Source organism: Protopterus annectens, chromosome 2.part0, assembly GCF_019279795.1.
Source record: "Protopterus annectens isolate FY-2018-M chromosome 2.part0, PAN1.0, whole genome shotgun sequence".
NCBI classification, from domain to species: Eukaryota; Metazoa; Chordata; order Ceratodontiformes; family Protopteridae; genus Protopterus; species Protopterus annectens.
In genome coordinates, this window is record NC_056728.1 from 1117751706 (window position 1) to 1117777117 (window position 25412).

A 25412-nucleotide genomic window follows, 5' to 3' on the forward strand; every position below is an offset into this window, starting at 1 on the left:
TGATTTTGGTATGCCTAGGAAGGGTGTGAATTTCTCTTAACTGAATGCAGTAGTCCCTTTCTATGATTTGAATGTCCCACTGATCCATGTTTTTCATCTTTGCAGGAAGGAGGAAGAGAGCCTTCCTGCCAGAGGGCTGAGGGAGGATAAACAGGGGTATTGGGCTCAGGGACTGAGGAAAATCAGAGTTTTGTCTCTGTGCTGGGTGGGCTCTTTGGAGCTGCCTGGTCTCTTTTGGTTCCAGTTGCCACCTTCTGGATTGTCTGACCCTATCTTGCTCTGTCTTGGGGGATAGGGCCATGGCTTGGAAGGGTAGTTCCTATTATACCAAAGTGTAGGTAAAGGTAAAACTCAGTGTTTTCCTTTTTGTCCAGATTTTTGAACATCTTTTCAGCTGGGGGTCCGAACAGGAACTCCTTGTCTAGGGGAGCATCCAGTAGCTCTGCCTTGACCTAATCTGACAGAGTCAGAGTCCTGAGCCATCCATGTGTGCGAGAATGACTAAGCCAGTGGTGACTGCTCTGTGTGAAGAGGGTATGATGCACTAGATGCATTTTAAGCAGCGTCTGCAAACCTGTAAGGCTGTTCTAGTTATCTCCTGAATTTCCTTAGACAAGGTTTTGTCAGTAACCATCTCTACCTTACTAATAATTTGGTTCTGAAGGAATTCTAATTACTTCAGCATATGAAACTGGCAATTAAGTGCCCTCATACTAAGGAGAGCTGAAGTATATGCCTTCTTGTCAAACCCGTCTAAAGTTTGCTTTCCCTGTCATTAGGCAGTGGATGTCTAGTTACAACCTTTGGCATCCCTTTATTGAATTCAGTAGAAACTGAGGGATCTGCTTCAGGGTTTTTGTAAAGGTGCTTGTGTGAGTCAAGCACTCTGTAAAACCAGTCAGGCTTTCTCTGAGCCAGTGGTACAGAACCAGAGTGTAAAGACAGGTCTTCAAAAATGTCAAGCACCACATGCATTGGGGGGACAGCTAGTAGTGTAGGTGAAGGTAAACTCAATTCCATACCGTGATCCTAAGCTTGTGGGAACTGTTTGCCTTCTCAGCTAAAAGCATCCTTGATTCTATGAAGGGTATATCCCCAAAAGGTAGGTCCCTGGGGGGGCACAGATGAGAGGGTAACAGAGTTAGAGTCCAGGTAAGTTAGGTTGGAAGGTCCTCAGAAAAGGGTAATTCCTGTTCTTCCTCAGAGCCTGAGGATTGTAAATCTTCTTAAAAGGTCACCTGCATAGGCCTTTTGGAAGGTGATGCTTCAGCAGTAGTGGCCTAAGTGTGACTGGGCTCCCTAGATATGAAATCAAACTTGTGGGGGATTTTCAAGAGGTTTTGGACTTTGGTATAAGCTGAAGTGACAGAGGGCTGAAGAGATGAAAGAGGAAGGCTGACAGTTCTTTTCAGTTTAAGAAACTTTTGTCAGTAAGCAGCGTTCAGTCAGTTGACCTTGACATCGGTCTGGATTTCCAAGGCTGAGGAACGCAAGGAGTCTCTCTCAATAGATTAAAGAATGAAAGGCATCTTCCTCAGTACCTGCAACACAAGCATCTGTAGCTGCGGGCCTAGTGACCACAGATCCTACAAACAATGTTGTGGAAGTGAACAGTAGGCCAAGAACCATGGTGGCCTCCCATGGGGTTGTACACCACAGGCCTAGAAGCCACCAGACCATGGGGTTGTGAAGGTGCCTTGATCCGAGTTGTCGATGGGCTTCATGGTGTCATCCAACTGAAACTGCGAGTGCACTGTATACACTGAAGTGCGTTGGACTGCACAGCTAGAAAGAACTGAAGATGGTGCAGAGGCTCTGCTTTTTTTATACCACGATGTTCAAATGTCAGTCTTCAGATGTTTGTCATCTAGAGATGTTCTAAAGACTCTGGAAATCAGGCTAGTCACAGGATTCTGCATGGCAGAAAGACCTAAGAATTAGTACAGCAACAATGACTGTGAAGAACATCTTTGCAGTGCTTATCAAAAATTTTTGTTCTTCCCCTTTTCGCTCTTCAAGAATACCATCACAAATGGTGGGACCTCAGAGCTGAACAGAAACATATATACCATTCTTACATCCCTCATCTAGACCATATTCACTCATATGCCCAGCTACCAGAAAAATTAATGGTCCATTTTCCCAAGTCCTTCATCTAAGCTGCAAACATTTCCAAGTGGTTGCTCAGACAGTGGGTGGTTAATGTGATGAAGTAGGCAGCTGGAAAGTGAAACAAAGATGTATTCTACCCTGTATTGTGAATGGTATGTTGTACAATGTCTACTGTCTTGGAACTGAACGGGCATAAGGCAGAGAAACATCCTGAAAGGATGCCTGCCAACCCATCCCAGAATGCAAGCACACACACAAGCTCTTGCATGGCATGTACACCTATGAACAACTTAAGATGATAGCCAATTTACTTATGGCATATGCTCGGGATGTGGGAAAAACCAAAACACCAGACACAAATTAATTTGGGAAACAAAGGGCGTGCTGACTTCACACAGAGGGTACACAAAAGAGAACTGAAGTGGAGAACCAAGCACTAAGAGGCAGTAACCTTAACTGCTGTGCTACTCAGTATTTAAGACATGCTGTTTGCATACAGATGCACTGTACTAGATTCACAAAGTTAACCTACACTTGACAAACAGCACTGCCAGAATTAAATACAGTGGTTACTATTCCTCAATAATTGCAATTTAAACTGCCCAATAGTTTATATTATGGCTGCCCCTCAAAAAAATTGAGTTTAAGGATTCTATAAATGAAGACAAACAGTAATGTTGTCCGGATAGGAAAACTGACAGCTGTAAAACTTATGATGCAATGTGATTATTACATGATGAATGTTGACTGATGGGAATGAAAGGAAAAAGTGAGACTAGAAAAGGCATTTTTATATAATGTAAACACCTTGCCCCATCTGATTCCTTCCCATCCAGATGCAAACATGTCAGTGGGATTAGAGGTGGTATATTTGTGCCATTTTTGTGCTCTAGCTGGGCAAAAAGGATCACCAGAGGTTCCAGAACACAAAGTGCTATGGAGGGCTAATTCCCAGCGATTAAGGCCAAATACTGTAAGTTGCTTTTCTGTGCATTATGAGAGTCTTGAGGAAAAAAGACAAAGCAGGTGAAGGACATGTGGAATAGGGTAATTATCCCCACCTCAGGATGTCCAAGAAAGAAACAGAGGGATGGTGGTGTGAGGTAACTGGAACTCACAACAGTGAAAATATTACAGCATCTACAATTAAGGCAAGCTCCAATCACTGTACTATGTTTATCACAATGTTCACAGCTGTAGTTAAAACTTTTGGGAGACTTCCAGAACTGAAGGACCAATGGGTGACTGGCCCTGAAAGAGGGTTGTAGATAGCAGGCCATGACAAAACTTGCCCTGGCTCTAGAAACAATACGTAGACTATAGTATTTTGAGACATTATGGATTATTGACCAGGTATGTGCTTCCTGGATGGGCTGGGTACAAACCCCTTTGAGGAAAACAGTAGTGGATGCAGTAATCTTAGTAGAATGGGCTCTAGCATGCTGAAGGATAGTATCATGGAAAGAGTAAAAAGCAAATGCAACGTTCTAGCTATTTAGATAGTATCTGCTTGTTCACAAGCTTTTCCTTCTTGTCCCTGGCAAGGGAGATAAACACCTGGTCCGATTTTCTAATTTGTTTACAGTTTTGTTCAAATAAAAACACAGTTGACTACAAATACCCAGGGAGTGTAAAATCTCTTCACCCTTGTTACTTGTGGAACTGGGAAGAAAACAGGGAGGTGAAAAGCCTGGTTCAAGGATAATTTTGCTACGTTGGAATTATGGTAAGAGTATTATTCAATATGATCCTATCCTTATGGAAAATCAATAAGGTCTCTCGTACAAGACAGCCTGCAGCCCCAAAACCCTTCTAGAGGTTAACAATGACCAATAAAAGCATTCTAAGAGAAGTGCTTGTGGGGTGCATAAGCAGAGATGAATCAAACTTTTCCAATACAGAGCTTAAGTCCCATGGTGGAGCAATCCTTTTGTTGGGTGATCTCAAATGCAGGACCCCTGTTAAGGAACTGTTTGGAAAACTGTGAATATAATTGGGAAGGGGGGGGGGTCAAATGACTACTAGAGTCATAGGATAGTCTTACACAATAAAAATCTGACAGGTAGGGATAGCCAAAGATGCCTGTACTGCATTTGAATTCTGGTATCTACTGAGGAAACATAAGAAGAATATTTTCCATTTAATTACATAAAATTTCTGGCATTTGGTCTCCTAGCCTCCCTCACTGTTCAGCATGCCCTCCAAGTTAATGATTGTCTTGCAGGAATGAGGTGGGATTTCAGGGAGGGAAGAGAGAGACAGACGCAAACTGTACAGCCTTCTGAATTTCTTCTAGGGAAATTGCTCAAATCAGCAGACATCCAGTTTGGTGATAGATGTTAATGTTTTTGGTCCTAACGATAAGCAGTTGCTGGAATTAGATGCATGCAAATACTCTAGGTGCAGCTGACAAGCCAAAGGATAAGAGAAAAGTGATAACAGGCATCCCTTACCTTACAATGAATACCACACACTTGTCTGTACCCACAGACAGTGGGAATGTAGAGGTAGTCATCTTTTAGATCCAATGAAACAAGAAAATCCTGTGGGAGTAGAAGAGGTGGAATGTTCCAGAGAAACAGCTTTTTAGAAATTTGTTCAAGCTTTCACATATATAATGCATGTCTCCAAGTTCTCAGCTTTGACAAATCTAACAGAAGCCTCTAAGTTCCTTTTCTTTGAAGTAGGAATACCACATTCTTTCTCCTTTTGGTACTCTACTGTTCCCTGTGCCTGGAGATTTTCTATCAGGGGTGGAACAAGCCTACCTGTTCCTCTGAAAGAGAAGGAATTCCTGAGAAACTCAGTCTAGGGATAGCCTTCAACAAACTGACAGCAAGTCTCAAGATTTCATCACGGACTCCTTTGGTCCTGAAAGATCTCCTCCCATTCTTTTGTAAAGTGACTTGTATGTTCCCTTCTCCTTGAGGGGATAGGAGGGTGTGGAAGGGGAGATTATGGCTGACGTAGGACTTTTGGGAGGGATAAACTTGACTGCATCATAGCTGCGTCCTCTGGTTACTCTGACCCCGAGGACTTCCAGACTTATCCTTCTGTACCCATTTGCCACTTTTCAGTAGTGGATTTTCTTACCCTTTGCATTTCTTGTGCTTCACATAAAGGGGGGTGGCTTTTGATAAGACTTTCTGCTGGGGACTTAACAAGATTACTGCACAGTGATCAACAGCTTAATTTCTGCTCGCCTAGTGTGAAAAAACAGAGCCAGAGGCTAGTACTTCTGCTAGGTTTAGTACAAGTCAGTTACTGGCTAGTGGATGCCAGCAATGAAGAAAAAGAAAATCAACTAGAAAGGGTAAAAAGAAAACAATGACTGGGAAGAATTCTTTAGCTGTTAAGCAAAATGCAGTTCAGACTTTAGCCACCACTTGTATCAAAGCTGATGTACTCAGAGGTGATTAAAATACATGGAACATTGATGGAGTATGTCACCTCAAACAACAAAGGCTGGAACAAATGTAAGCTTTAAACAGCTAATCAGATGGACTGATGAAACTGCAAAAATCCAAGGGTGAAATGAAGAAAAGCAAAAAAAAAAAAATGTTAAGAGTTAGAAGATGGAGCACACAGAAAACCTGAAAGTTTTCTACTGTAGAGAGAAACCGGAAGGCACAGAGTGTATTAACTTTATAACACAGATAAACAAATGGACTAGTATTCCACAACAGGATTTGTTAACTGAAAGGGCACTTTTGAGTGTACGCTCCAAACCTGTCCATGAGAAAGCAGACAAGCTCTATGTTAGTAAAGATGCAATCATGCCAGCAGAAAGAGTTGATGCTGACAAAACTATGACAAAAGGCAAAGTATTAAAAATTGGAGACAAAAAAAAGTATGGAAAATGATTACTAACTATACACCAGGCAAAAGAGAAGCACATTTACCCCAGCAATCCAGGAATGTTGAGTGGCAGGTGAGATTCAAGTTGCTGTATCCAGCTGTCTTCAGAACACATTCTCCTAGAATATTAAAGACATTTTTTGATGCAGAACAGGCTAAGGAGAAAATACAAAAGTTTGTCCAACAACAAATGAGACATCAAACAAAAGGGGACTATGATTCACATTCTTCTAGCAACAAAAGTTAGAGAGGGACTGTCAGTGAAACCTTTTCCAATGTTTCAAAGGAAATGCTTGAGATAGAAAAGGATGGGAGTTAACTGGAAGAATCAGGAGTACCTTGGACTTGAACCAGAGTCTGGTGATAGCAGATGGAAATGTACAGGAAGACCAGCAGCAACACTAAATTAGTGAATAAATGTGAGACTATAAAGCATCAATCATACTTGGGAATTGTGGCTTTGTAAGAAAAAGTGTCTAAGAAAAAATGGACTTTTAGTTGACTGTTAAACCTGTGGGTAGACTGAAAAGCACATACCCCACTTCATGTCATTAATGTTTTAGAAAAACACAAAAGAAAATACTTCAGAGTAAAACAATTTTTGTAGAAAACATTTCAGGATATAAATTGCATTTTATATAGTAAAGCAGTCGTGTGTAGTCAGAGAAATGTAAAATGAGGTGGAGAAGCGGAGTCTTTCCCGTGATTGTTGTATGTGGTAAGGGTACTAAAGTCAACAAGTATTTTTTTTTTTTAGTTCAAGGAAAATAGGCATTGCAATGTAAAAAGAGAAGAAAGTCTAGAAAAAAGCATGTTTAAATTAATACACTGCAAATGCACAGATAACACATGTAGAATTAAAATGTTTTCTCTTACTTGGATAGGTGAATGTCTGGGATAATACTCTTGGCTTAATCTAAAAAAACGTTCTTTTGTGAGCATGCAAGCTTGAAAAATAAGAAAACATGGTGAATGTATTCTCTTTCATTTAGCAAATAAATGTTCAACGTTAGTTGAGAAATCTGCAGCAGAGGGCAGTTGTACATTCATTTTTATGCTTCCATGGAGACAAGCTGACTACAGGTGCTGGCAGTAAACCTCAAGAGTTCTGAATACAGTTGCCAAAGGAAAAGTAAAATGTACAAAGGCAAGCAGGATGGTTAAAAAAAAAAAAAAAAAAAAAAAGATTGAAATCAATGAAAGTGAATAAGAGATGGCAGCTTCTTGGGTAGCCTAAATATTTCAATGCTTTACTAGAACAGTATATAATTTAGTTTTATTTAAAGATAGCCAGTGCACATTTGCTTAAGGCTAAAAGTTAATATTTTCTGAAGCATACAAGCTGGTTTTCACATCTAGGAGGGGAATACAGCAGAAAATCTCAGCTTTGATCACAGGCTCTATGTGTGATTTAGCATGAACAATCTTAATTTTAGGTTAGGTAATCCCAAACACCCAAACTATTGATTTGAGACAATTGTTCCTATTAGGAGGATTAAACTTCATTATTTGAACATAGTTGGGTTTTGTTTTGTGACAATGGGTTATGGTTGTGTTTTTCTGTTTTAATGAAAACCCTCAAAAAAAAAATGTTTTGAAAAATGTGATAGTTTCAAATGGAAATGACAAGAAACAACTGTACAAAAGATTAACGTGCCAAACATTAGTAGCTGCATGTAACAAATAAAATGGAAATAGACATTTAAATACGCTATCATGCATAACAAGTTATTATTCCTACCCATCATAATGGATGCACTATCCATATTATTTTAGAACATAAATGGTCTCACAGGTATAAACAGAAAGGTAAGAATATTGAATTATATTAAGAAATGCAAAATGCAAATAGCAATGCTGCAGGAGACACATTTGTAAAGAAAAAGTGAATTTGATAAAGAAAGGATTTCAAGAAAGAATCAACAGAATACCAGAGATAAAGGAAAAGGGGACTACTTGTACTAATTGCTAGAGTAGCTCCAATACTGACAGAAGAAGGAAAAAAGAGAATTGTAGATTTGTGGTAGTAGGGAACAGAGTAAATAGATTTTTCTGAGAAGGACAATTGCAATTAGAGGTACAGGCAATAAGCAAGATAGGGTTGGAGTTTACTGGAGAAAACTGGCAAAGAAATCAAGGTATTGACAGCAAATAAAGTACAGTTGTGTAAAATCTTACCATAACGATACTTGTCATCCTGCTCACTGTTGCAGTATTCATAACATGAGGGATTCCCTGCTTAGGGCGATCCAACATCTGGCCAGTATACCAAAGCCTTTTACTACTTACAAGTATGTGGTACGTTACATGTATGCTCCTCATGCATGTAGGGCACAAAAGTGACATCCACACTTACTACTCAGAACTGAATGCCCCAGGAGGAACACCAGTCCAAGGAACAAAAGAGGTAAACTGTACAGCCAAAAGAAAAACAACCAGGGGAAGGAGGGAGGGACAGAATACTGTAACAGTGACGCGAAGGACTTGTTATAGTAAGATTTTACACAATTATACTGTGTTCTTCTGTTCTACTGTTGCAGTATGCATAGTTGCTTAGGAAGAAACATGGGAGAAGGGCCAGTAGAACTCTCTAAAAAACATGAAGAATGGCTCTAGCAAAGCCAGCTCTAGATCTGGAAACTCCATTCAACTTGTAATGTTTGCTACAAGTATGTACAGAAGTCTAAGTAGCTGCTTCAAGAATGGAGTTTATTTACATTTGTTTACCCGGTAGTGTCCGACTGGGCTAGTAGCCCATTTTCAGAGGAGACCCTGGGAGAAAAGCTCCAAAGACAGATAAACAAATACAGAGTTACATAGATGTTCATGAAATAAAATGACATTACAATAAGTGTAAGTTTAACAAAAACAGTGAAAAACAGATTAAAAATAATACATCATAGGAATGAACTTGTATACCACAGAAATCTTGATAACTGTGTGAAAAATTGAGACAAACAGCAAGTATGCCTCAAAGAGATTTGTGCACATGTAGAGCTAATACAGTGAGTAAGAATGAGAAATTATGAAGTAGTGAAGTAAATGAATCTAAACAGTGAAGAGATGATCAACTATAACCTTTAAGAATAGAGACAATCCACTATAAAGAAATAGATGGGTGTAGTTGAGGACACAGTAGAAGTTAGTTCCCAAATCCTTGAAATAAAGCACAAGAAGAAGCCACACCCCTAGTAGAATGAGCTTAAACTTGATAAGGAAGGCTCTTTCCTCCTTGAAAAACATAACAGAATGAAATAGCCTTAGAAATCCAAGAAGAAATAGTCTGCTTAAAAAAAAAAAAAAAAAAAAAAAAAGACTATCCCAATGACCTGGGATGAAAAAAGAAAAAGCTGATCAGATTTCCGGATAGTCTTATCCAAATAGTTGTCTATACACATCCAAGGTATACAGCACCTTCTTACTAGCAGAGTGTGGAGAAGGGGAAAAATGGGCAAGTAAATTGATTAAGTGACAACTCATTCACAACCTTGGGCATGAAAGAAGGGTTAGCATGCAAGGACGCCCTGTCTTCATGAAAAGCAAAAAATATGGGCTTGAAGCTCAGACATCCATCTGGCTGAAGTCAAAATTAACAAAACAGTCTTCCAAGTACAATATTGCAAGGAAGCTGAAGCCGCAGGCTCAAAAGGATCAAGTTAAGATCCCAAGGAGGAGGAACAAGCTTCCTGGGAGGTCTAATGTGAAGGATGCCTTTGAGGAATTGAGAAGCCTCAAATCTAGAGGCTAAATGAGGAGATAAAGGCAGACAAGCAAAAATAGCTGACAGGCAAGCCTTGACAGAGTAAGCCAACCCAGCATTGAACAATACACAAAATATGATAGAAGCACTGGGACATCCACAGTTAGTGGATCCAGGTTACATGAAAAACACCAAACCTCTTCCATTTCGATAAGTAGGATTCCAGTACTGGCCTCCTGCAGAACCCTAAGCATGTCCTCGGAGAAAAGGTGTCTGAAAGTAATCAAAACCCTATCACCCACAGAGTCATATGCAGAGCAGAGAGGTGTGGATGAATGAGAGATTCTTTGTCTTTTGTGAGAAGGTCCACACTGTGAGGTAACTTGTGATGACTGCCCTTGGCTAAATGCAGAAGAGGGAATCAATACTGTCTTTGCCAAAAGGGAGTCCCCAGCAATACTTAGTTTGCCCTGCTGAATCTTGAACAGGACTTTTGGAATGAGAGTAAAGGGGGGCACATAAAGAAACATCCACTTTCAAGAAGCAGACAGGGTGCCCACCTTCCAAACCAGAGGACCTGGGACTCTGGCACAAAATTGAGGAAGTTGTCTGTTCAGAGGGGAGGCAAATAGATTTACTTGAGGAGCACGCCACTGGTGGACAATGTCCAGAAATGCATCCCTGTGAAGCATCCATTCGTGAGATTTAGTCAAGGACCTGTCCAGAGTGTCTGCCACATAATTCTGATTGGAGGATATATATACTGCCTGAAGAATGACATGGTACTGAACTGCAAGTTGCCATGCCATGATAGCTAACCTGCACAGAAGACAAGATGCTGTCTCCCCGCAATTTGTCTACATACCAGGGGACTGTTGTATTGTCTATACACAATTTGAGAGGTCATGGGAGGAAAAGATGATGAAAGGTTTGAACAGCCATCAGAAGCGCTCTTATCTGTTTGATGTTGATGTGCTTCTTGAGAAGGGGACCAAATCCCTTATACCTTCAAGGAAACAAAGGCTGCTCCCCAATCTGCATCTAATGCATCTGAACAGCTCTTGAGAGTGAAGACAAGTATGCAAAAGAAGGCCTGGGTTCACAGACATCTGCTGAATTCACCAACGAAGTTCCTTCTTTACAAAGGGAAGGAAAGGAACCAAGTAGTCTAGAGGATGTGCATGCTGCATCCAAACACCACTGAACTTCCTCATATGCAGTTTGGCCAGAGGTAACACTGGAACGGTGGATGCCATAAAAACCCAGAAGCCTCAGGAACTCCCTGGCTGTAACAAAGCATAGAGGAAGAAGATTTTGAAAGAAATGAGGGACAGTGCCTTCAGAGTAGGCAGAGAGGCCAGCATAAGGTCTGTCTGTATCCTGGACCCCAGGAAAAGATGATCCTGAGAAGGAATAAGAGAGGATTTTTTTGAAATTGATTGGGAATCCCAAACTTTGCAGAAGCAAAATGATAAAGCATAGGTTCTGCAGCAAGATTTCTGCAGAAGCTGCCTGAAGCAGAAGATTGTTCAGATATGGGAAAATGTGCATGCCTCAAAGCCTGCAGAAAGCAATTACAGGAACTAGACATTTGGTGAATACCCTTGGGGCAGCAGAAAGGCCAAAGGGCAACACAAAGTACTGAAAATGTGAGGAAGCAAAAGAGAAACAAAAACTTCCTGTAAAGTGGTGAACAGGAATGTGAAAGTAGGCATCCTTGATATCCTGCAGGGCCATGAAAGCCTGAGGAAGAATGAGAAGGAATAAAGTCTGATGCGACAATATACAAAAAGAAGGAATCTTCAGGAAAGTGCTGAGGTGTGAAAGATCCAGAATTAGTCTCCAAGGACCATCCTTTCTAGGCACAAGAAACATTCTGTAAACCCTCTTCCTCTGGGAGCCAGTGGAACCTCCTTAATTGTTCCCTGATTCAGCAATTCCTGAAGCACCTCTGAAAAAAACTGCAGCTGTTCCTGAGGTGGTTGAGGAATGCCTGTGAATGAAGGAAGATATTTCCAGGCCATGAAATACCCTTGTTGAATAACGGAAAGAACCCATGTGTCTTGAGTTATGTTTTCCCAAACTGGAAGAGACTAAGAAAGAGGAAGAGGGCTGTAACAAGTGAGGTAGTCAGACTACCTGGTTTGTCAGGAAAAGGCTGCTTCTGGCCAGGAGGAGCCAGAAAAGCCTTAGCTGCAGGAGCTCTTCTACCAACCTCGTTATTCTTATATTGGGTGGGCAAGCCTGTTTATGAATATAAGGTGTCTTGGAAGGACAATTTCTTTGAAACTTCGGCACAGGTGTGACAAAAATAGGTTTCAAATCCTGTAACTCCTTGCATTTCGCCTGCAAGAACTTAATCAGCAGCAGTACCAAACAAAGCATTACCATCCAGAAGAGCATCCATTAACAAATTTAATGCCATCTGGCAATGGTTGAAGCCTTAACCAAGAGTACCTCCTCAAAACAGAACCTGATGCAGCTGCCCTGGTGGATGCTTCTGCTGCATCACAGCTGCACTTAATGGAATGGCATGCTGAGAGGAAGTCCCTAACTGGGGTATGCATCTTTCCTTCTGAATCTGGAAGGTCAGAAACAACTTGAGTGGCCTGAGAAAGGAGAGCAAAACATATCTGGTCATATGAGCTTGGCAATTAATAGCACAGAAAGCTAGGGTGACAGAGGTGCAGACCTTCTTGCCCAGCCTTTCCATAGTCCTGCTCTCCTTATCAGAAGGAAGTGGATGGCAGTAGTCTGGAGGGTTTATCCAAAACCACAGCAGGGTCAGCTTAAGGAAACTTGAAAAGAAATTTGCTGTCCTCTGACACTTTATAAATGTGGTCTGGCTTCTTAGAGGCAGGGGGCTGAGAATCTGGAGCCTGGGACGCAGAAGACAATGCATCCAGTAAAGCAGACAAAACTGGCAGAACACAAGGGGAAGGAGACTCCCTTTGTACGAGCTCAAAATCTCTTCTGCACATCCGAATCCTGTGAGCAATCGCACTTGAAACCCCCCCCCCCCGAATCCTGTGAGCAATCACACTTGAAACCCCCCCCTCATTTTAGCAACAGTTTCCCAAATACAATCTCTTCTATAGGGGATTCTGTGCCATTAGATTCCTCTTCTGAAGATGCATACTATTAAAGGAGATGAAATCTTGGTGGAGTACACTAAGGATTCATCACTTGAAGATACTTCATTCTTAGAATATTCCTGTTCTCCAACTCTCTTCTGAGGGAAAGATGTCCAAGGCAGGGAAGGGACAGATGCACTGGAAGGAGGCTTTAAAGTCATAATGGCATTAAATAAGCAGTGGGGTAAAATTTTGCCATTCACTTTGAGGGTCTCTGGGAGCAGAGAGAGGTTTAATCTTTTTTAACTGCACACTCACCTTATGAAAGCTGGTTTGGCCTACTAACTGTAGTCTGAACTTCCTCCTTAACCAAAATTTGAGGATCCCCCTAGGGCCTTCAGAGATAATGAGTTTAGGTTCCCCCTGAGCATCTGAAGAGGACATCTGCAGAGCTTCCAAGGACGTGCTCATATTGGGATCCATAGTGGTCTCTGAAGCAGTCCCAACTGATGAATCTGACCCAACAAGACACCTCTCCTGGCCATCATCCTTGAGAGAGACATCTTATGTAGGAGGTGCAACAGAAAAGTCAGACCAAAGCTTTTTTGCCTTTACCTTCAAAGACGGCTTGACCTCAAGCCCAGATGTTCCCTCCATATCGTCTTTTGCCAAGCATTTTATTAATTTGTATAGTATGTATAGTAGTAGTATTGTAAACTGCAATAGCCTGACATTTGAACAAGTAACCCTTGTAAAAATTCCCAAAATTGTATACCGTTGGTCTGTCTTTCCTGCTAAACATAAGTGGAATTACAGTGCTGAGTGCAATTAACATTAAAATTAATGTACTGAGTACAGATTTTAGGCCCTTACATTCAACTTATCTCTGGTGTGGTGTCTTGAGTCAATCAGGGTATTCCTTGTAACCACCACTCCCACTGCCTTCTCTTTTCCCCCACCCCCTTCTTTCCTCAAACAGGTTAAACTGCTGCAATTCAGTACAGGCATCATTTTCAAATCTAGGTGCTTAGGATTTCCTTCTCTTCCCCCCTTGGCTGACCTGGTGTGACAGTGTACGTTTCTTCATTGTATAGATCTTTTACTGTTTTTTATGTAACTGAATGACCTGCTGCTAAATTCTGGTTCTGCACAGACTGCTCTATTTTTTTCAGAGGCTCTATAAGTAGCTAGTGACTTTACTGAATTTCTGTGGTAATATTTGTGTTTAAACTGAACCTGTACCTAGAGAAAGTGTATAATCAGAGCTCTTCCTTGCTGCATGTGTTTTTTAATGTTTAAATTGCACACACACACATTGAAGAAGAGCTTTTATGACTTGAATAACTTGGGCTAGCTATACCTGAAGTGCTTTTACTGGCAATTTTCCAGTTGTACAATTGTGAATAATTGATTTAGTTTTTCTGGTACATCTTTAAAATCTGGTAAGTGTTTATTTACTGCATTGCTCTCTTGCTTAGGTTTCTTAGCTATAAATCTTAGTTCATTCTGAAGTATGCTACTTTACCCCCCCCCCCACCACACCTTTCTGAATGCATTATTATATAATAACTGCCTATTGTTGCCTTCATGCTTACCCTAGAATCTCTGCTTTTCTCTTTTTCTAGTTGAACTCTACAGTTCCCTACAAAACGATGTCTACAGGACTGCAATCAGTTTCTCTGAACATTAAACAGAGTAGGTTACACACACAAAAAGCATTTGTTAAGCTTTCACTTACAGTGCTTTGTAATTAAGCAGGTCATCATATTGGTCAGCCATAGGGCTCTTTGTTTCTACTTGAGTGGTTGCCTCCTTCCCCTGTACCTGAAGTAAATTGACTCTTACATTAAGAGCTGTAATACTTACCTTCTAGCTTTAGGACACCTTAGGAAACCTTGTAAACTGCAATAGCCCCGCTACGCTCGGGCTCTCTTCGCTCCCCTCCCTGCCCCCAATTTCCTCCCGCCCCCAGTACCTCTAAATTTATAGTACTATAGCCACTCCCCCACTTTCTAGATCCTATCTGCTCTCATCTGGGATAATTCCACCCACCCCCATTCTACTACCTACATTTTAATAGCACCTATTAGCTTTCATCTGGCATTCTGCCATCCCCCTTCCAGTACCTTTACCTCACCACTCTATCTTCTGGTGTTGCATCACCAGGTAAAACAGTTCCTTAACTCACTAGCTGAATCACAGATAATGATATACTCCTCTTTACTACCCCTCTTGTTCACACCATACCTCCTTACCTTGTATGAAAACCAGTTTCTCATGGGATTTCAGGTCCCAAAAGGCCATACTATCACCCCAGCTGTAAATCCTTCCACCTTCAACCATACTTACAGTACCAGATCCTATCCAACATCTTGTTCAGTCTATCAACATCTCAACTCCAGGCACATTAGCTCTAGATCCAAACACTACCACAAACTAATAAACAAATTCCTGAAATTCATCACCAAGTATAGACTCAACCTAATACTTGGTGGTGATATTCACCCCAACCCTGGCCCACTCACTTCAGATACACATACCCCCTCTACTTGTAATCTAAGCTACAAACCTACAATTAATAGGCCAACTAACTCTCTCCTAGTCTGTCATCTCAATATTAGAAGCTTTAATAACAAGGTACATGAATTGCATGCACTTCTGGATGTCCACTCCCCTGAGATTCTCTGTTTATCTGAAACCTGGTTAAAACCTAACACTAAAGATAATGAAGTGTTACCACCTGGGTACAACATACACAGGCTGGATCGTGCTTCGAAGAAGGGGGTGGGGTAGCTGTACTCATCTGAGTTGAATGTCACCATCGATGTAATACAACCTCCTCAGATTAATAACTCAGAGATTCTTGCCACCAAATTGCAACTTAATAAAAATAAATGCATTAATATCATCTGTATGTACATTCCCCCAGGTAACAATATATCTACATTTGAAGATATCCTGCACTGGCTATCATGTCACTACCCCCAAGACACCCTACTACTTGGAGACTTTAACATAGACTGGGGCACTTGTTCCTCAGAATCCCCAACCACCCATATTAACCTGCATGCATTTACACAAATCATATCCACCCCTACCAGGATAGGTAAACCCAACCAAAAAGAAAGTATACTTGACTGGGTACTCAAACAGTCACCCCCAACTGTGTACCTCTGGTACCCTCCTTAATGGCCTAAGCAATCACCTTCTCACATATGTAATTAAGCACAAAACCATTAATTCCCAACAACCCTTACTCAGAAAGGTTAGAAACAATAAAACCTTTGACCCTGCCAAATTCCAACAAGAACTAAACTCATGTAATTGGTCTATTCTAAAACACCTCCCCTTAGAGGAAGCAGTAGCATACTTTAACAAATTCCTTGAGATCCTTGATTCGCATGCACCTGTTCGTTCAGAGAGAACCAAGGCAAAAACTGCACCATGGCTTTCTAGAGAGTCTAAACTCAAAATTACCCTTAGAAACAAAGCATGGGCTTTATGGCATTCTTCTAAAGACCCTCAAGATTACATTAAATACAGGCAATCCAGGAACGAAACCAAAAAATCAATTTTACAAGACAAAAAACAATACTACTGTAATTTACAGACAGTAAATCAAAATAACCCTCAGAAGTTTTGGGCAGGTTTAAATAATCTACTACATCCTGGACAAACTTCAACCCCAATCCCTGCTACTACTATTGATAAAACCGCTGAAGATGTTTCTGATGGTTTTAACAAATTCTTTACGGAGACAATTCAAGCCCTAGCTAGCAGACTACCTCCTAGCTCCCCTGGTCCTGAAAGTAGCACCCCTAGGAAACCTACTTGCGTTCAGCTTCCAACCAGTCGCCACTTCACTTATCAGTACCTTGATCAAAAAATTAAAACCCACTACACTTTTTGCTGATCAACTCCCTGCAGAGTACCTACAAAAATCAGCTGATGCTATTGCTTACCCAGTCTCAATACTAATCAATCGAACCATAGTAGAAGCTAAAATTCCCACCATCTGGAAAATATCCAATGTAATCACACTTCACAAAGGAGGCAGCTCTACTGAATTCTCCAATTATAGGCCAATAGCTATACTCTCTCCACTTGCAAAGATTATGGAAAAATTTATTCATAGACAACTCAAGCACCACCTAATCCAAAATCGCCTTATGGCAGACACTCAGCATGGCTTCCATCCTCATCACAGCACTACTTCAGCCCTCCTAGCCTTTACTAACACCATAAACCATAATTGCAACAATAATTATATATCCTCAGCCCTCTTTTTGGATCTTTTCAAGGCATTCGATATGGTTGATCACCAACTTTTAATCCATACCCTGCAAACATTCTGTCTAGATACTGGAGCCCTCCAATGGTTTCAATCCTACCTGAATGGTCGACAGCAGGCTGTCTTCTGGCAGAACAAACTCTCTAACCTTCTATCCAACACCCTTGGAGTACCACAAGGCTCTATACTAGGGCCCTTTGCTGTTCTCCATCTTCATTAACGACCTTTATACTGTCCTCCCAAAAGTCAGCTGTATCCAATATGCTGATGACTCTACTCTGATTTGCTCAGTCACATCTCCAGTAGAGTAGCTGACCACCTTTAATATAATAGAAAACTGGCTTTCTGAACATCATCTGATCCTAAATCCCAAAAAAACTAAAATGCTGTTATTTTCACCAACACGTAAGGTCCTACCGCTTTCACCTTTACCATAAAATCAAATGATGGCACAATAATCTCCCCTGACCCATCTACAAAACTATTCGGTGTCATCATAGACAATAATCTAAAATTTGACCTACATGTTAACCAAACTATCAAAACCATCAATAAAAAACTAGGGACACTTTACAGAATAAAAGCCTTCCTAACCCCTCCAACTAAAATTGCCATAGCTCGCTCTCACCTTCTTTCAACCCTTCTGTATGCACCCCCTCTACTCTCGAATTTAAACAAGACTGTCCTTAAACTCTCAATTTGCTACAACTACATTGCCAGGTTTGCCACTGGGCTGCCTTTTAGGACACATCATTGCATCAATCTAAATTGGGTGGCTTGAACTACCCAGCCTAATCCAGTATAACCAACTGATTATGGCCTATAAAATCCTCTATAATGCGGACAATACTCCTGCACTTAAAAATATTATCACCCCCTATAACAATCCCAGACCGCTTCGATCCTCTAACAAACTACTAATTCAGACTAGCAAAATTAATAACACAGCCAGTGATTCTCTCTTTGCAAACTCTAAGTAGATCCTGGAACTCTCTTCCAGCTGACATTACCTTACTTTCCACCTTAGGTCAATTTAAAACTAGACTCAAACAACATTTGTCACTTAACTGGCTATGTCAATGTATCAAGCCTGGCGAACTCTCTCTAGAATGTGTAAAAATATGTTAACCAGTTTACTGTGCAATTTAATTTAATCCTGACTTGTGCTCAGGATTAACTGTAACCTGTGGAACTTGTTTAACTTGCTTACTTATGTAATCTCTGTAAATAGTCTGTTTTGTAATACGTAATGCTGGTATTATGTAATGCTGTATCTGCTTACCCTTGGAGCTATTCTCCCCGGGCCTCCGCTGAAAATGGACATGCATCCAGTCGGACTATCCCGGTCAACAAATGTAAAATAAAAAATAAAAATAAAAAATTTTAGAAGCTGATTTTCAAGGTAACTAGCTAGAGATAAAAGCCAACTATATAATGTCTTAGGCACAAAGGCCTGACAAATGGCACAAGATTTATGATTATGGGTGAGCCCTAAACAAAACAAGCACTGCTCATGACTATCCTTATGGGGAATCTGTCTCCCACACTGACATTCTTGGATAACATGGGAAAAAACTCACAAAAGCAATAGCAAAAAGAAAGAAACCCCAATGGGGAAATTATCTGAAACAGCTTGATACACCAGCAAACAACTCAGGTGAGCAGACAATCTAAGATTGTGTTCAGACTGGTAGCAGAGAAGTTCTGAGGATAGTACATGTGGATGTTGCTTTTATGCCCTACATTCACGGTGTGATGCACCACATACTTGTAAAGTAGTAAAAGGCTTTGGTATAGTGTACAGACATTGGGTCTTCCCTAGGTGGGAAATCCCTCATGTGATGAATACTGCAATAGTAGAATAGAAGGACATTTAGAAAGGTTAACGTAACAGAATATAAAAGGCCAATAAGATGTTTAGACTGCAGGCTGAAGACTGCCTACCTATACTGTGATATTAAGCCGGGTTAGGGAAAAGAAAGGGTATTGGGGAATCCTAAGTGCAAACCCTGCTCTGGTAGAGTTTTTAATTGAATCTAAAAGAGAAGCTGCTGTTAAAAAGGAAATTAGTAGGGCATATAAAATACTGCATGATAACTATAGGAATAAGAGGAGGTTAGAAAAGCTTGGGAAGAGAGATCTGATAAGTAATTTACAAAGGAACCTTGGGAGGACATATGTACGGCTCAAAAGTATTTAGGAAAGTCTTAAAGATTTAGGATTTTTGCTTGGAAGTATTTGCACAGATACTTTCATGCCCCAAACAGACTCCAAAGAATATTTCCTCAAATAAAAGGCAACTGTTGGATGTGTGATGGTGAAGAAATAGGAAACTGGGAACATATTGGGAGTGTAATGAGTTGGCAGACTTTAAAAAATTCCTTATAACGTACTTGGTCAGAAATAGTGGGTGAGCACATGGGTGTTAAGGAAATTATTATTTTGAGATGAAACGCAGAACCAGAGTTTTCTTGATATAGTAAGTCCTTGTCGAGTTTAATTCTGGTGGCTGCCAAAAAAATAGTTACAGGAAAATGAGAATCGAAGTCTAAACCAACTGTATTGGAAATCTTGAATACTGTAACAGATAAAAGAACTGGAAGTAGGATCTTTAGGAAAGGGTAGGAGCAAATTATATAGAAATAAGTTGAAATTGTGAGAACAATGGAGTGAGGTTTAAGGGAAGGCAGAAAGTGAACAATTTATATAATGTTGGACTGATAACAGTTATACAAATGAACATATGTGATGTATAAAACATGCAACTGATATATGTTAATATGTTTTTTCTTTTATAGATGACTATCAATATGGTGTGTTTTCTTTTATAGATGCCTATCTATTAAATAATAATTCGGTAAAGTATTAAAAATCTGCTGTATTTGGAATTTAGAAAGCTACACAATGTTAAAAAGTTCCCACTTTTCCCTCCAGTCTTTGGAATACCTTTTCTGCCAGGGGTCTAAAGAAAAGCTCCTCATCTATTGTTGGAATAATCAGCTCTGCTTTAAAACGGTCCATGAGGGGTTAAGTCCTCAAACCTTGCATTGATCCCAACAACAAACCCTACAGCTGCCCGCCTCATCCAATTTAGCTAGGTAGGAGAAGATATAGTTTGGAAGCCAGGTTGGCCAATGGGATCATGCAAGTAAGAATTCCCAGAAGTTAGGACTGCAACAGTGAATACTAGAATGAGCATAAATGGGTTTGTACACCATGACAGGTCAGTAGCAAAGTATTAATTGTTTTCAAGGAAAATGCACTAACACAGCAGGGAAGTGTAAAATATACTAGACTAAACTTAAAACCAACAATGTGTGACAAAGTCAGAAAATGTCTATAGAAGCAGTTGCCATGTGCTATATGTACTGCAATTCATTTAACAGCGGACAGAGTTCTGAAATATGTTATATTCCACAGAGTATCGTACTCCCCCCAAAAGGGAAGTCATCAGCAGGTAGTGATGCAGGTTTAAGCGGTAGCTAGACCAGACCTGCTTGAATGGAGAAGGAAATGCTATCCAATTACCACTGTACCTTGCTGTCTATTACGGGTAGAGAAAGAAACTAAAAGAAACAGCAGCTTATTATGGAGAAGATGTGAGAGCTGAGATAAGTTGACTTGTTCTACCAAAGTTAAGTGGGTTGCTAAGACTGGTGTAAGAACTGCTCTGCTTTACGTAGTTTATTGCTTAAGAAAAGATGACTTTCCACTTAATGATGCAACAATACTCATACTATGAAGTTACTTGAATGTCGTGAAGTCTTGGAGACCAGTCTTGATAATTCTTCCAGACCTTGTCTCACTGGCCAAGTCTATCCATGATGGACTTGGAGTTGACACATCATCTAAGATGAGCTAAAGTATTGGGAAAAATGTACTACTGAATTACTACTCAGCAGGAGCAATGGACAGGAAGACAGAGCTACCTCCAGCTACTCTGTTTTAAGCTTGTGCTCCTGGAGATGGTCTAAAAGCATCTTTTTGGACTTTGAATTGTTACCAGCAGATACAAATGGAAATGACTGCTGAACATGAGAGGAATAACTGACACACCTATTATCATGCATGATCGAGAAAGGAATTAAGTAGTTAAGTATGCTCGTCTCTGAAATTCTAACTATTCTTGTGGTGGACTTTACAAGTTAGATGGATGTATGGAAGGGTACAGTCCACTACAGATTTCTCCAAATAGATGTTAGGCTTTATCTTTATGGAATCTAGCAGAAATTATATTCAGGCCACAATCAAAGTCTACTGTAATAACCCTGACAATGAGAAGGTGTGCATTTCGCTGCAAGGTGGTTGAGAAGTTGACACAGAGAACAGAAAAACAATTTAAGATGAATTATGGTGACCCTTGACTACAACTTTGTGGGATGCATCATACCTGCAAATGTTACATCCTGGATGGATGACTTGGAGTCTTTTATATGTTAGCAAAGTGACATTACAGATGTAATTGATTAAACTTGTTCTGAAATCCAGCATAGAGTACACTCTTTACTGCATGCATTGATGTGGGACAATTTTAGTGTGTGTGTAGTGCCAGCATACTACATTGTGGTATATGATCAGTACTAGGGTGTAGCAGCCATCCACTCAATAGCACTCCATGCAGTAGACAAAGCATTCTTATTCAAGATGCAAAATGTAGGTTTTTGTGTGATTTCAACAAACCACCCTGGTAAATAAAATATAAAGAAAAACATCCCTGTAAAATGAAAGCTGTCAAGACATCAGGGAGGAGGCAGATTAGAATATCAGTCCACAAAAAAAAAAAAAAAAAAAAAAAAAAGCTGGCGATGCTTGAACACTAACAGTAGAATGAAAGGAGTGAAGTGTAATAATGTACTATCAACACCTAGAGTAACACATATGGTGAGGAAACAGTTTCAAATACATCAGCAGTAAGTTCTGCATTCCATACAGATATAGTTAAGGTGCTCTAACCTGATCTAAGGTCAACAAGATGATTGGCACAGATTCAACCCTTTGATTACTGGCCAGTAATGCCCCTTATTACATTCTCATAGTTTCCAACACCAGTACAGACAAGAGACTCAAGTGTATACACATTTACCATTTGAACATGCAATAACTTACATGTGCATCAAGTCGCTGTCACTGTGCGGGTGCTCCTGTTTGATCTGAGGTGTAACAATAGCGGGATGTGGAATTCCAGTTGTGTGTGCACCTGGCGTGCCAGGCATCATGTGATGTGAAAACCTAAATAAAATATTACAGAAAGTATAACAGGTTGCATGCAATAGTACCATTACACAGAGGGATGACTTTGCATTAAATAGACAAGTCTAAGTAAGTAACTCAAGAAATACTTGAAAACGAAGAAAGCACGATAACACGCACCATGGCCACGTCGCTTAAATAACAAATATATGCTTTATTAAATCAAACAGTTGAGCACTTTCATCCCAAATATCGACACTTCCTCAGAACTATTTTCAATACAAATCAATGTAATTTAAATAGAACACAAACCAGGCAATTTTCAAGAATCCAATCACTGTTCAGAATGAATTTAAAGAGATTCACCCTTATCACCAACTAAGTACATACAAAAAACTTAAAACTAAAACTTATAATCTGTTAAGTATTTTACTTTAAATATTCTTTAAAAAATTCTTAAACACTGCTCATAAACTACCCCATAATAATCTAAAAAGTGTATGATTTCAGTTTTAAAACACTCATAACTTTTAGTTATGTACTCACCATAACTTCAGATGTTTGGGATCCATCTCGCCTACATTCTGACTGATGGGTTCGGAGCCGATCCTCGGCTCCGACTCGGCACGCTTATGCCAAAGAGCGAAGTCTCTTATTGGCTGAGCTTACTATATCCCAGGATGCACCACTACCAGTCCCCCAGATCTAGTTTGTCCGCATACATGCACACACGCATGCACTGCTTATATAACATTGACAGATGATACAAGATAAAAACAGTAGAACCCAAACCGTTCAATCTCTTCTGATCTCCAAGGCAGGGGGAAGGAGGGTGGGTATTAGGAATGTAGGCGAGATGGATCCCAAACATCTGAAGTTATGGTGAGTACATAACTAAAAGATGTTATGTGATCCTATCTCGCCTACATTCTGACTGATGGGACAGCGTCCTAGCACCTAAATCCTGGGTGGCTCACTGGAAAACACTCCTGAGTACCGTGGAACCAAATGATGCTCGTCCTTTAGATGCCACATCCAATTTATAGTGGGAAATGAAAGTGTGCGGGTTGGACCAAGTAGCCGCAGCACAAATTTCAGAAATAGCGAGCTTGGAATGGAATGCAATAGAGGTAGCCATAGCTCTAGTAGAGTGAGCTTTGACAGATGTTGTAAGTTGCTTATTTGAAGAGGAATAAGCTTGAGTTATGCAATCTCTGATCCATTTGGCAATAGTAGCTTTAGTGATGGTTTTACCCAGTTTATTATCTGAAAAGGACACAAACAATTGATCTGTTTTCCGAATTTGCTGAGTCCTATCTAGATAGAAGCGTAATTGCCTGTGAACATCCAACGTATGGAAGGTATATTCCGCTTTGTTTGAAAATTTTGGAAAGAAAACTGGTAGCTCTAAAGATTGTTGGAGACAGAGATTAGAGCAAACTTTGGGACAAAAGATGGATTAGGTCTAAGTGATACTCTATCCTTGTGAAAAATCAAGTACGGTGGTTTGATAGATAGGGCTTGAAGTTCTGAAACTCTTCTTGCAGAGGTAATTGCAATTAAGAAGGCAGTTTTCCAAGACAGATATTTCAACTCACATGTAGCAGCTGGTTCAAAGGGGGAAGATGTTAAGGCACGAAGTACCAAATCAAGATCCCACGGAGGCGCAGGATGAAAAACTGGGGGTCTTAAAAGCACAGCACCTTTCATAAAAGTTTTACATAATCTGCTGCTCATCAACGGTGGGTCTATGGATTCGTGAAATTTGGAGATAGCTGCTAGTTGGACTTTAATAGTAGAGACTGAAGATCCTTGATTAAACAAGGATGTTAAAATTTCAAGACCTCTGGTATCGGGCAGTAATAGGGTCTAAGCCTCTGAGTTGAGCCCAGATAGCAAACCTCTTCCACTTACTGTGATACAATTTCTTAGTGGTGGGTTTGTGGGCTGAAGATAAAATGTGAATAACTTCCGGGTCCAAGGTGTGATTTCTGACTAAAGTCGGAAGTGGAGGAGCCAAGCTGTTAATTTCAAAGTGTGAAGGGACTGGTGCTGTTGTCCCGACTGATGAACCAGAAGGTCCGGAGTTAGATCCAAGAACCAAGGACCGTCCAGAGTATATTTCTGTAGGTAGGGAACCATACCTGACGAGGCCAGTCTGGAGCAATTAGAATCATTGTGGACCCCAATTGGGAAGCTTTCTGGATGACTTTGGGGAGGAGTGGAATCGGAAGGAAAGCATAAAGCAGTCCTGTTGGCCAAGGTTGGACTAGAGCATCCGTAGCTGCCTCCCCTTGACGCCGGGTCAAGGCAAAGAAGCTTTTGCACTTCGTGTTTTGTGGTGTTGCAAACAGGTCGCAGCACGGAATCCCCCATCTTTTGAAAATCTGAGCTGCTACTGTTTCGTTCAGAGACCACTCGTGAGGAGAGAGAATAGGCCTGCTCAGTCTGTCTGCCAATACATTGGATTTTCCTGGAATGTGGGTCGCTACCAGGAAGCTTGGTAGCCACTGCCCATTCCCACACCCTCATGGCCTCTCTGCAAAGGGGTAAGATCTGGTCCCTCCTTGTTTGTTTAGATACCAGACCACCGACATGTTGTCTGTGTGGATGGCGATAATGCCTTGAGGGAGAAACTTGTGGAGGGCTTGTAGGGACAGAAGTACAGCCCTCATTTCCAACACATTGATATGGAGAAATGTTTCGTTTGGAAGCCAAGAACCCTGAACTGACCTGCCCAGACAATGCCCCCACCCCGTCTGGGAGGCATCCGTTGTCAAGGTGGCCACCGGAGGGTATAACAAAAGGTCTTCCCTGATTCAGATTGGATGGCAGAAGCCACCAGCGGAGGTCCCGTTTGCACGTTTCTGTAATCAGTATGTGATGATTGAGGGGGAGATCCTGAAAAGACCATTGTGTCGATAACAGCCACTGAAGAATCCTCATGTGCAATCTTGCCAGAGGAACTAGGAGAACCGTGGCAGACATTGAACCTAAAAGTTGCAGGACCATCCTGGCTGGGGCTTTGGATCTTACAAGCAGGGCTCGGACTTGATCTTGTAATGTTTGTATCCTTTTGGTAGGAAGGAAGATTCGCATTAATTTTGAGTCTATCTCTGCTCCTATGAATCTTATGCACTGAGAAGGCAGCAAGACAGACTTTGACCAGTTGAATGTAATTCCCAGG

At 40.7% G+C, this 25412-nt stretch overlaps 1 protein-coding gene across 1 annotated transcript in view; it reads right to left on the reverse strand.

The window, feature by feature from the left end:
* The window catches only part of LEF1 (lymphoid enhancer binding factor 1), a 506814-nt gene that overhangs the window by 57019 nt on the left and 424383 nt on the right, over window positions 1-25412 (reverse strand). The window contains exons 6-7 of the mRNA XM_044060380.1: window positions 22142-22264; window positions 6015-6089 (exon numbers count right to left, since the gene is read on the reverse strand). Of these exons, the coding sequence (XP_043916315.1) occupies window positions 6015-6089; window positions 22142-22264 (198 nt within the window). The remainder of the gene's footprint in view (window positions 1-6014; window positions 6090-22141; window positions 22265-25412) is intronic.